Source organism: Globicephala melas, chromosome 1 (assembly GCF_963455315.2).
Source record: "Globicephala melas chromosome 1, mGloMel1.2, whole genome shotgun sequence".
NCBI lineage: Eukaryota > Metazoa > Chordata > Mammalia > Artiodactyla > Delphinidae > Globicephala > Globicephala melas.
Window position 1 is genome coordinate 16523657 of NC_083314.1, and position 12066 is coordinate 16535722.

Sequence of the window (12066 nt, forward strand, 5' to 3'; positions counted from 1 at the left end):
TTTAAAGACAGACAGAATTAAAAAAAAAAAACCCCAACCTAAAATGTTCACTTCCTATAGAAACCTAAGAACGTACTGCAGTTACTCTTAACTTATTTGAAATAAATGCATCCTTCTAAATTCTCAGCGTTCAGGCTGATTTCCTTTCAAACTCTCCCTCCACACTGTGCCAGACGGCTCCTGCCCAAATTTGTTCTTCGTCTGCGGGATATGGAATATCTTTATAAATCATAACAAGTCACAGGGAGGGTAAAAATCCCAGCTCGAGACCTACCTCAAAAGCTGAGGCGTGCCACGTATTTTAATGGCGGTGGATCTAGGAACCAAGGGTAGGACCTTTCTCTCTCTATTAGAAGAAGATTTATAATTCAGAGCCTTCTGAGGGTGAGCCTGGATCCTCTGACCTGGACCCATCCTCCAGCCCGTCCCCACATCCCAGCTCCCCAAATGAAATAAGCAGGGAAGCAGGGCAACAAAACCATTAACTTAATAGCATCGAATTTATGGCTGAAATCTTGCAAAGCTTATGTCAGCAGAGGAAAATAATTACTGTCACTTTCTTTGAGACACTTGGCTTTATGGTTCCTGTCACCTTTATCATAACACACAGCTGATTTAGTAGCTCTGTTTTTCATGGCAAATGGCCTGGTGTTATGTTTTTATGCATGTGGACATGCTAGTGAGATGACAATACATGGATAGACTGGGGTGGGACTAAATTTAGATAATGAACTGGAATACTGTTAATGGTTTGGGTTTAGTCATGCTGTCACTATGCCAGCTGAGCTTTTCTCACTTGCCCTTTCCTCCTCTAGATTCTCAAATCCAAAGATTTAACATCTCCAACCCAGCGCTACATCGACAGCAAAGTCGTGAAAACCAGAGCAGAAGGCGAATGGCTCTCCTTCGATGTCACTGATGCTGTTCACGAATGGCTCCACCATAAAGGTGACCACCGCCCTCTGTTCTCCTCCTTCGATGTTCAGTGATCCTAAGTTATTGCAAGTCGATTGCAGATTGAGGGGTATTACATGCACAGACAAATGACCTCCTTGACTTAATGTTTTCCAGACAGGAATCTGGGATTTAAAATAAGTTTACACTGTCCCTGCTGCACCTTTGTACCATCGAATAATTACATCATCCCCAACAAAAGTGAAGAACTAGAAGCGCGATTTGCAGGTAACTGAAACCGGGGCGTATGAGGTGGGGGAGGGAAGGGCCTCTGTTGATAATCTCCTGGAGGGATGAGGTCAGTTTGCATGTGAAAATGAGATTGCTGGGTGAGGCCCGGGGAGTTTCATTTGTTTGGGCAAAGCTATGGTTGGGGAAAGATATATGAAGGCAGAAAGGACTAGAAGAAAGGGATTCCTTCCCAGTTTACACTGCTCGATGCCCCGTGATGACTTGGCAGTACTAACTGACAGACTTACCAACCTTCCAGACTCTTAAATAGCCTGTTCAGCCCTTTGTTCTTCACTTGAGCAAACCAACATTCCATCTATGCTAATAGTATAGAAGAAGAAGATCACATGCATTCAAGGACATCCCTTGATTATCCCCCCCAAACCCAACGTCGTGGGGAAGCCACCACTGTTGTCTCACAGAGGACGTCCTCTCTTACCACAGCCTCTGTAACTAACCTGACCTGTACCAGAACACACCCCCTTTTCTAGCTGGTGCCCAAGATTCCAAGTGACTTCCTTATCAGACTTTCATAATAGTTTGTAAACACATAACAAGGTTTTAGTCGCCCCCCTAGTCTTGCTAACCTTTTAGTAAGCTTACTTTAGCCAAAAGTCAAAGAGAATGAGGAGATGCCAAGGGTTCAAGTCATGTCTTACGTTAGGTAACAAGTCGTTGGAGGACGAGAGGTGAGGGGGGAGTCTGGATCTATTGCGGGTTCAGCACTGGCTCCACACCACCAGGTGAGGGAGCTGATGGCCCTGTCCTAACTCACCCCACCTGAGACCTCCATCCATTGGCAGAAGGCTCCAGTGGACCTTGCTCATGGAAAAATACTCCCAGCGGTCTAGAGATTATTTCAGTCTCTAACCTAGTCATGATTCTCTAGAGCATGGAGATTAAATGCTTAAGCTGGCAGTCTCCTGAGTGTGCTTTGGGGAGCTCGAGTTTCTCCATCTCAGATGGAATCAGGAAGGTGTTGAGGATATCATAAAATCAATGAAAAAACCCTTTCTTCACAGCTTCCCAAAGTAGCATTAGGTAAGGGTGGGTGACTTCTGTTTCACTTGAACCTCATTCACTGCAATTTAGTGTAAGTCTCAGTTTAGGTTCATCAGGGAAATCTTTTGACTTGAGCAGTCCTAGGAAGAGAGGGGACCAGCGGGTGACACGTCCTGTGGCCGTGTCATCAGTCGTTGAGGCGTTGAGCACAGCCTACACTGAGGACTGACTAAAATAAACAGTCGAGATTGCCCTTGGACTAGTGGTCAAAGACTTCTTCTGTAGTGACTTTCACAACCAACAGGCCCTGCCTTGGACACTGAACTGCCTTCTGACAAGAGCCCCATTTAGCCGTGTTCCTTGTCACCTGCACTAGTCCTATCCACTGCCGTGGGGAGTGAGCCAGGGGCTGCTGCTCTGTGGTCATCACTGCTCTTTGTGACAATAGAAAAGATATGGCTGATTCTATCTGATGAAGGTGAAGCTAAATGTCTATTACCCGAATGCATTTTTTCAAGGTATTGACGGCACCTCCACATATACCAGTGGTGATCAGAAAACAATAAAGTCCACTAGGAAAAAAAACAGTGGGAAGACCCCACATCTCCTGCTAATGTTGTTACCCTCCTACAGACTTGAGTCACAACAGTCCAACCGGCGGAAGAAGCGTGCTTTGGATGCGGCCTATTGCTTTAGGTAAAGGAAAGAAAAAGGAAACAAAAAGTAACTGTGTTTGTTTAACGTTTGTACTGCTTTTGCCCCCCTTTTTTTTTTTTTTTTTTTACTAAAAATGGACTGGAACTGCAACTCATTGCATAAAACCAGGACTAGAAAAGTTAGAGCCATCATATTTCGTAACATCATCCTTTCCGGAGGTTGAAACAGTTATTTCTATGCTGTATTCATCAGTTCTTTAACAATGAATCTACTGTGAAGGGAGAAAACTAGCCCCCTGAACTTTTTCCCCAAATCCCTCCGAAGCACTTTGAGGCTGAGGGAGAAAAGGAGCTGTCTGTTCCCCAGAGCAAAGTTAGGTTTATTTGAGGTGCAGGATGGCGGGTCCCTGACTGGGGAGACTCACGACCTGTAGAAGCCTTCACTCTCCCTGCAAGGTACCCATGGTCAAACCTTCTTCACCGTAACAGTGATGAGAGAGACAGAAGAAGGATGCTGTTTGTCGTGTCTTTTACTAGAGAATATGAGAAGGGAGGGTAACATAAATTTATCTCCCATTTCCACATGAATTCATGGTGGGAAAGTGTGAATGTTTTTCTGTATTTTTTTCTTTTTCTTTTTTCTTTTGGCCATGCCACTGGTGCAGCTTGTGGGGGCCTTAGTGGCTTGCGGGGATCTTAGTTTCCTGACCAGGGATTGAACTCGTGCCCCCTGCATTGGGAGCGCGGAGTCCTAACCACTGGACCACCAGGGAGTTCCCCTTTTCTGTGGTTTCTTAGTAAGCGTGGTAGGAGCTGTGGGGTGGTGAGGGGTCCTCACTGATAAAGTGCTCAAAGTGTGTGAGTTCACAAGAAAAAGGGTGATTTTTGGTTGCCAGAGCCAGTGGTTGCTCTAAGCAAGACTCTGTGTTTCTTATCTCTGGTTCATTCCTAGATCCAGGAACAGGAAATGAAATAAAGGATTTCTTCTCAAAGGAAAATGCCTTAGATTGTTCTCTGTAAATACCTATTGTACTTCATCCATTTTGCATTTGAAAAGGCAATAGAGGATGGATGGCCAAACTGTGCACTCTAGGTTGGAACGGGCTTGGTCTCGTCTGCCACGTCTTTGCTTATATCTCATCATTTAAGGGAAGGGTTTGATTTTTGAAGTCACAGATAAGCGGGTCAGGGCACAGAACTCACAAGGGAGTCCTGCGAATCACCATCACACCTCATCATGACAGTCTCTTGAGATTGCAGTTCAGCCATTAAAACCTGGCCCGTGGTATTTGCTCATACATATTTGTTGAATAAATGAACGAGTCATTTTCCTGGTTTGGGATGAGGGGCGGGGGGATTGGGGTGAAATCAGCTTCAAAATCTCCATTGCTCTTTCTTTTATCAGAAATGTGCAGGATAATTGTTGCCTACGCCCACTTTACATTGATTTCAAGAGGGATCTTGGGTGGAAATGGATACATGAGCCTAAAGGGTACAATGCCAACTTCTGTGCTGGAGCGTGCCCGTATCTGTGGAGCTCAGACACTCAGCACAGTAGGGTAAGTACGGGCCTCACTTGTCTCTTCTGTTCTTGGGCTGCTAATATGTACCTGCTGGTAGTATTTCCACATGAATTCTAAATAGCCTGGTGCCCTTTTGTCATCACACGTAAATGGGTGCTGGAGACACCGTTTTGAAGGATGAGAAAAAAATGTAAGCTGTAGGTGAACTCAGAAAGTAACACTGATGAGTTTGGACAGTATGTCTGGCCTTCCCAGTTAGATTACAAGCAACTTGAGGACAGTTTAATTTTTTCTTTGTTTTATATTCCTAACAGCTGTAAGCATGAATAGGTAGGATCAGTATATCACTTAGTGTCATGTGCTGTTAAGATGTGCAGGGACCCAGGTCTCCAGCTAAAAAAAGGATCCGTTATCGCCTCCATCAGGGACTGTCATATTTGAAAGAACATTGAGGACTTCAGTAGATGCTTTGGCAGAGTGATTCACTAGTGTATGACAGTTATAAAATCATTTAACTTCTCTGCACCTCAGTTTTCTTATCAGTAAAAAGGAATGTCTGTATTAAAAATTATTTTTGAAATAATAATGTCCAACTCCAGAGTGGATGTGAAGAATATAAAGATGATATATGTAACAGTGATTTGAAAATCAGTATCTCCCAGTCTTTTCAAATATAACCCAAAGTACTTGAGAGTCTGAATATTTTATTAAGTTACTTCAATGAGGAATGAAGGCTAATTCAGAAGGCAGGTCCTAGATTGGATGCCATGGGTTCCCAGCCCAGATTAGCAAAGACTTTTTCTTTGTAATGATGGTATTTGTCCAAATGCTTCTTCCTGGTGCCTAGTCATGTAGGATTTTTAGAGATGGAAAGGACTTCACAAGTTATCTTGTCCCATCCTGTAGTACTATATATAAAATAAATAAACAACAAGGACCTACTGTATAGCACAGAGAACTATACTCAATATTTTGTAACAATGTATAAGGGAAAAGAATCTGAAAAAGAATATATATATATATATATATACACACACACACACACACATAACTGAATAACCTTGCTGTATACCTGAAACTAACACAACATTGTCAATCAACCATACTTCAATAAAAATATAGAATAAAATGAAATAAGAGTAAAATAAAATACAAAACAATAATAGGCTCTCTTGTTCAAACCTTTCATTTTTTTTAAAGAAATTGAAGCCTAGATCAAGTAGATGACTTGCCCAGGAGCAAACAGTTGGTGACAAACCAGAGCTTGGAACGCAGGCCTCCTTGTTTTATAACCAGGCCTTCGTTCACTGCGTCTTAGAGTTTAATTCCTGAAATGTGGCTACACACTGGGGTTATGCCTCTGTAAATCTCCTTATTAAAGAAACGTTAGAAAAATTGCCTTCACTGCAGGATAGGAAAATGAATCTCCTGCCAAAAAGGTCCCATAATGCGTTCAGCTGAACTCAAGAGTTTGGGGGATATCAATGATTTTCGATAATCTGTGTTATAAAATTCCTCTTGAATTCAGCTGAAAAAATCTTGTGTTGGTGGAGCATGAAGTCTATTTATTGATAAACGCTTACATATGCTAAACTTCCAATGGACAAATACGGCTCCCTTTCCTTCAGCTGTTTTCCTGACACCCCTGGAGGTTTTGGCTCCCTGGGCTGACCACGTGCTTGGCCACGTGAGGGAAGCTCGCTTATGCCTGTCGCTTGGTCTGAGCTCTCTGGCCAGGCTGCTTCAGCTGGGCTGTGGCAACAGTAGCTGTAATGTGGGCGAGACCCAGTTGCCAAGTAGAAACATAATTCTCCTCCCTGATACACAGAGGGAGTGTGTGAAGGCTGAGACCACGCTTGTTTTTCAAGGAGAGAGGAAGAATCACTGTCATGATCACAAATATGTGGTTTGGACAGTTACCCAAAAAGCCAGAGGTAGCTTAATAAAGTAGTCAGTGTTGCTGTGCTGAACAGATCTTCTGTCTTAGGCTGAAAACATTGCAGTGGATCTCGAGGAAAAGGTCACTCGCTGTTTGATTAACACATTAATGGCATCCTTGGAAATGTCTCTTTATCATCACTGGGGAAGCTCCATACTTCCGTTGGTAGAAGTCACATACCCCTTTGATATAGGATGGAGTTAAAGGTATAGCACTGACCATAGAACTTTCTTTTCATTCTAAGACTGACTATTCACTCCTCCAACTTAGCCACTACCATTTACCACATGGAAAGCTAAATGGACGGTTGATTATTATTATTATTTTAAGAAAAAGGTAACAAAGTGAATCATTAAGAATATAGATTACTTCTGAGGTCGTTCTTAGCATGACTGTATTTACGAAGCAATGAAAAGACTTTGATCTTTATTTATTTTAAATGAAAATTTAGGTGACATTAAATTGGCCTGAGAAGACACTTAGCCTAGGAAGATTTCACACTGCAGACAGATGTCTTTTGCTCTACATAAGGGTAGATTAAAGCTCTGATGAGAGTTTTAATAAAAAATGTTATTCTCCTGTTTATCCATGTATTCATTTCTTCACCTAGCATGTGAGTCTTGTTTTGATTTTGTCCAGAGGAGTCTCACTAGGGCTATGAGGTTAAAAAAAAAGAGGTGTGTAGAGTCCCTGACCTCAAGCGAACTCTTCATCTAGGTGGGGATTGAAACTACTCACGAAACAACTTCAGTTACAGAGAAGTGTAGACACAAGGCGAAATACCAGGTTTGGTATTTGGACCAAGTTTTCTGAGGGCCTGGGAAGTATGGGCAGCAAAGGAGTGATCAAAGTAAAGACTCCTGGGAAAAACTGGAAAATCTGTTGAATGAGGAATTTTGTCTAATCTGACTTTTACAGAAGTATTTGTTTACAATGTATGAGAAAAGGATTCTGTAGGAAAATGGTGACTTCAGGGATTCCTCAGGACGCCTACCCATTTGACTATAATTGGAGAATAAGTAAAGGAAAGTGTAAGCCCCAAATAATCTAAATTGCCTACTCAATGCTGTGACTGATAAGATAACTATGTACGATGGTTCTATTAAAAAATAATTGCCTGTTTTTTGGGGTCTTTTCCTATGTTTTCTTTCTTCTCCTGTGTCCTTTCAGGTTCTCAGCTTATATAATACCATAAATCCAGAAGCATCTGCTTCCCCTTGCTGCGTGTCCCAGGATTTAGAACCGCTCACCATTCTCTACTACATCGGCAAAACACCCAAGATTGAACAGCTTTCTAATATGATCGTAAAGTCTTGCAAATGCAGCTAAGATTCTTGGAAAAGTGACAAGACGATAATCAAACAGTGATGATGATGATGATGATGATGATGATGATGATGATGATAGTGACAAAGGCAATGTTTGTAACAAGAAAACACGAGAGAGCCTTGCTTCATCAGTGTTTAAAAAAAATTTGAAAAAGCGGTACTAGTTCAAACACTTCGGAAGTTTGTGTTCTGTTTGTTAAAACTGGCATCGGAAACAAACAAAAAAAAGTTGAAGGCTTTATTCTATATGTTACCTACTCTGTAAGTGAGAGAGACAAGAAGCAAAACCTTTTTTTCTTGAGAAAAAAAAATAAACACTGGAAGAATTTGTTAGTGTTAATTATGTGAAAGAAAAAAAAAAAAACAGGAAAATCCCGTTAAGTGGAGTTGCTGTACATACGTTTTTATCCCATGCCTCACTTGATTTTTCTGTATTGCTATGCAATAGGCATCCTTCCATTCTTACTCTTAGAGTTAACAGTGAGTTATTTATTGTGTGTTACTATATAATGAACATTTCATTGCCCTTGGAAAATAAAACAGGTGTATAAAGTGGAGACCAAATACTTGGCCAGAAACTCATGGATGGCTTAAGGAACTTGAACTCAAACGAGCCAGCAAAAAAAAGAGGTCATATTAACGGGATGAAAAATGCAAGTGACCTATTATATGACCGAGCAAGTCTGCATGAAGAAAAGACCCTGCAAACACATGCTCTCTACCAACTGCCGGAGGAAGCTTCTTGTAAGGTTCAAAACTGAAAAGCCTGTTAATAAAGGAAACTTTTGGTCAGAATAAGTCTGTAAGATTTTTTTTTTCCTTTTTAATTGTAAATGGTTCTTTGTCAGTTTAGTCAACCAGTGAAATGTTGAAATGTTTTGATATGTACTGGTCGAACTTCAGACCTTAAAGTATTGCTGTATAGCTATGCTCTAGATTTTTCCTTCATTTCGGTGTATGTAACCATACCTATATTACTACAATAGATGGGTATAGAAGCCAGTATAATTGGAAACACATCTGCAGATCTCTATTGCAAACGATGAAATCAAAACATTAACTACTTTATGTGTAATGTATAAATTTTTACCATATTTTTAATGTTCTGTAATAATGTCAACTCTGATTTAGATTGGACTTAAATTTGGGCGCTTTTTAATGATCGTTCGGAATTGTGTGTTTCCTTTAGCTGGCCAGTACTTTTGAGTAAAGCCCCTGTATTTTGACTTGCACTACAAATACATGTTTGATAGTATTTGTTCCACCTGTGCTTTTGCATTGTCCATTATTATGACATAAGCTACCTGAGTCCACTTGTCCTTTTTTTTTCTTTTATAAAAAGACATAGTTTTCCTTCATTTTCTAAGCATCATTACTAATCAGTTCAGACATTAACAATCTTCTATTTTAGGGAAATTGGGGATTATAGATACATAGATAATTGAGGTGAAATGTTTTAGTTTTAGCAAGGGCTTAAGGATCTGACTGGAACTCAGAATCTTGGTGACTGGGTTAAGAAAGGTTTCTCTAACTTGGTTTAATCAGTATTTTCACAGAATTCTACTGTTACAAAAGAGCAGACAGTTCTTAGGAAACAACTGTTTCTTTAATCGAGTTTTTAGTGTTCAGGGAGAAATGGAAAGATTTACATTTTAGTTGATTTTTTTTTTTTTTTAAGGAAGAAAAAAAGCCCAGGTCAGCATAAGTCATTTAGTTTATTTCACTGAAGTTAAGGTTTTTATAGATGTTCTTCGAAGGTTGAAAAGGCACTAGGCAAATTCTCCCATGATCAAAAAATCCTTTCTTTCCTCTGAATGAGAGTTATCAAATCAGAGGTTAGAATTTACCTTGCTGAAATACATGATTTGCCACATTTTTGCAGAGGAGGTAACCTTATGTCAGGGGTTGTAGGATATGTCAGTTTGTCAGTTGTCTCTTATTTAGCTTTAGGATAACAATTAATAGTAAGTCAATGGAATATTTGCAGTTTTACCTAAAGAGCAGCACAATGAGGTGTGAATCCAGCGTGAAGTTGTTTGTTTCATGTAATGTACTTCTTTTTTGGAATTTCCTGACCATTATTAAAATGACAAATTGGATTTGTTTGAAAACTGGAAAAGCAAGAGATAGGATGCCACAGTACCAAACAACCCTTGGGTTGGATGTAACCCAATCCCAGATTGGAGTGTGTTGATTTTTTTTTTCTCTTCCACTTTTCTATCCATTCTATGTAAATCACTTATTTCTGCAGGTATTTTCCTCTCAGATAGAATGACATTTTGTTTTGTATTATTTTGTCTTTCCTCATGAATGCACTGATAATATTTTAAATGCTCTATTTTAAGATCTCTTGAATCTTTTTTGTTTTAGTTTGGGGGTTTTATAAGGCCTTTATTTCCCATAAGTAAATATTGCTATGAGAGGGGAGGGAGTGGGGAAAATGTTAGTATGTGGGTGGGGTTGGCCTGCAGTTTTTCTGTGATAAACAGCAATACGATTTTATGGTTGGCATGATTTTTTTTTTAAATGGAACATAAGAATAGCTGTTTTGTATTTTGATGACTGATTACGCTGTATTTTAACACAATGTATGTCTGTTTTTGTGGTGCTCTAGTGGTAAATAAATTATTTCAATTATATGTCGATGTGTTTTTCCTGTCCTGGTATCATCCTGGAGACCAGAGAACACTTCTGATTCAGGGAGCGTGATCTCAAGCTAGAAAAGTCATACCAGCTTTAAGATCGTGCTTTTTTTTTTTTTCCTCAGAGAGATTCAGTCCAGAGATGTCATGCTTTAGAGTTCCAGAGCCAGGATGTATCTATCAAGGCCTGAAGAAAGCGCTGTGCAGGCTTTGTATTCCCTTGTTTATTGCTATTTGGTAATTGTTGGAGATTTAGTTTCCATCCAGCTTGACTGTCTACCAGAAAAAAAATGCAGAGAGTTGTTTGGACCATGCTTTGGCTTTCTAATCCTATGTTCTGCCAACCCCAGGGCCAAAAGAACTGGTCTAGACAGTATCCCCTGTAGCCCCATAACTTGGATAGTTGCTGAGCCAGCCAGATATAACAAGAGCCACGTGCTCTTTGGGGTCGGTCTTTGAGAGCAGCGACTCCTTTATTTCTCCCCTACCGCTGCACCAAAAAACCCCTATTCCCGCAAACTTCTTTGGCTGTTCACCCTGCAAGACCAGACTTTGCAAGTGAGTTGCCAGTCTCTCAATAAATCAAAGTAATAAAAAACGTCGTTGTGGCTCCATCTGGCTGTCCTGCTTTATCTAATGAAAGAACGAATTTGTGCCTGTGTTCTAAACATCACCTAGAAACAAACCATCCATTCAAACGTCTAGGTAGAACAGAAAACGGTTCCCTTTTCTACCCTCTGTGTTTCATCTTTTATACTCATCTGTTATAGACAGAGGAAGTGTTTCGCTTGAAAACAATTCGTTCGTGCTTCTCTGCAGTACCAGGGGCCAGTACCAGGCCTCATCACCTTTATTTGAAGTGTGAGAAGAAGAGGGTATCATAGGGTCATGAAAAGAGTCACGTAAGAGCTGTATCAACTTGGTAAATTTGTCAGCCACTCTGACCCTCCGTTTCTTTATCTTTAAAATGAAGATGAGATTTACCTGCTTTGTGTGGTTGTGTTTGTGCCCTGGCTATTGTTAAGTAAGTGGACATGGGAAAAGTACTTTGGTGTTTGGCCTGTAGATGATGGTCAGTAAATCGTAGTCTTAACAGCTTTTTAACGTCTATTCAGACTGTAACCAGGGGCCACACTCCTTCCTCTTCATACTGAATGTGTACCTCCAGACCCTAATCTCATCAATGAATCAGGCCATCAGTTATTCCTGAGAATATTGTCACTCAATTTCTTAACTTTTGGGTTACATGACTGACCAGAAACTGTTTAAAATCATGGGGAGATGTTCAGGTGAAGCTTTGCTTCCCGTCCACCGACTGAAATTCAACGTAACAGAGACAAGGCGGTTAGTTGATGGTCCCATTTTCTAAGATGATGATACTGAGAGCCCCAGTTTGCTGAGCACCCATCAGCTACTGTTCTCTGTTATCCTGCGTAACCTCACATGTCACCCTACGATGTAGGCTTTTTTGATAGAACTCCATTTTACAGGGAAATGAGCAGACTCGGAATGGTTAAATTACATGTCCAAGATCACCCAGGTTATAAGAGGAAGGTCGAGAACTTCATTGTTCAGTACACTAGCTACTTGCCATGTGTGGCTTTCAAGCAACTGAAATATGGCGAATCTGAATTGAGACATTCCAAGGTGTAATATCCAAACCATATTTTGAAGACTTAGTACAAAAGAGAAAGAATATCTAATGTCTCATTACATTTTTATATTGATTACATGTCTAAATAATACTATTTTGAATATATGGGATTAAATAAAGTATATTATTGAAATTAT

At 40.3% G+C, this 12066-nt stretch overlaps 1 protein-coding gene across 3 annotated transcripts in view; it reads left to right on the forward strand.

The window, feature by feature from the left end:
- Positions 1-10270, forward strand: part of TGFB2 (transforming growth factor beta 2) — an 83880-nt gene extending 73610 nt beyond the window's left edge. For 2 of the 3 annotated variants that reach the window (XM_030868325.3, XM_030868326.3), the window contains 5 exons: positions 816-948; positions 1072-1182; positions 2706-2883; positions 4249-4402; positions 7476-10270. In XM_030868325.3, coding sequence (XP_030724185.1) covers positions 816-948; positions 1072-1182; positions 2706-2883; positions 4249-4402; positions 7476-7634 — 735 coding nt within the window. In that variant the 3' untranslated portion in view covers positions 7635-10270. The remainder of the gene's footprint in view (positions 1-815; positions 949-1071; positions 1183-2705; positions 2884-4248; positions 4403-7475) is intronic. The other variant, XM_030868327.3, reaches the window with a different exon arrangement.
- The last annotated feature ends 1796 nt before the right edge of the window (positions 10271-12066 follow it).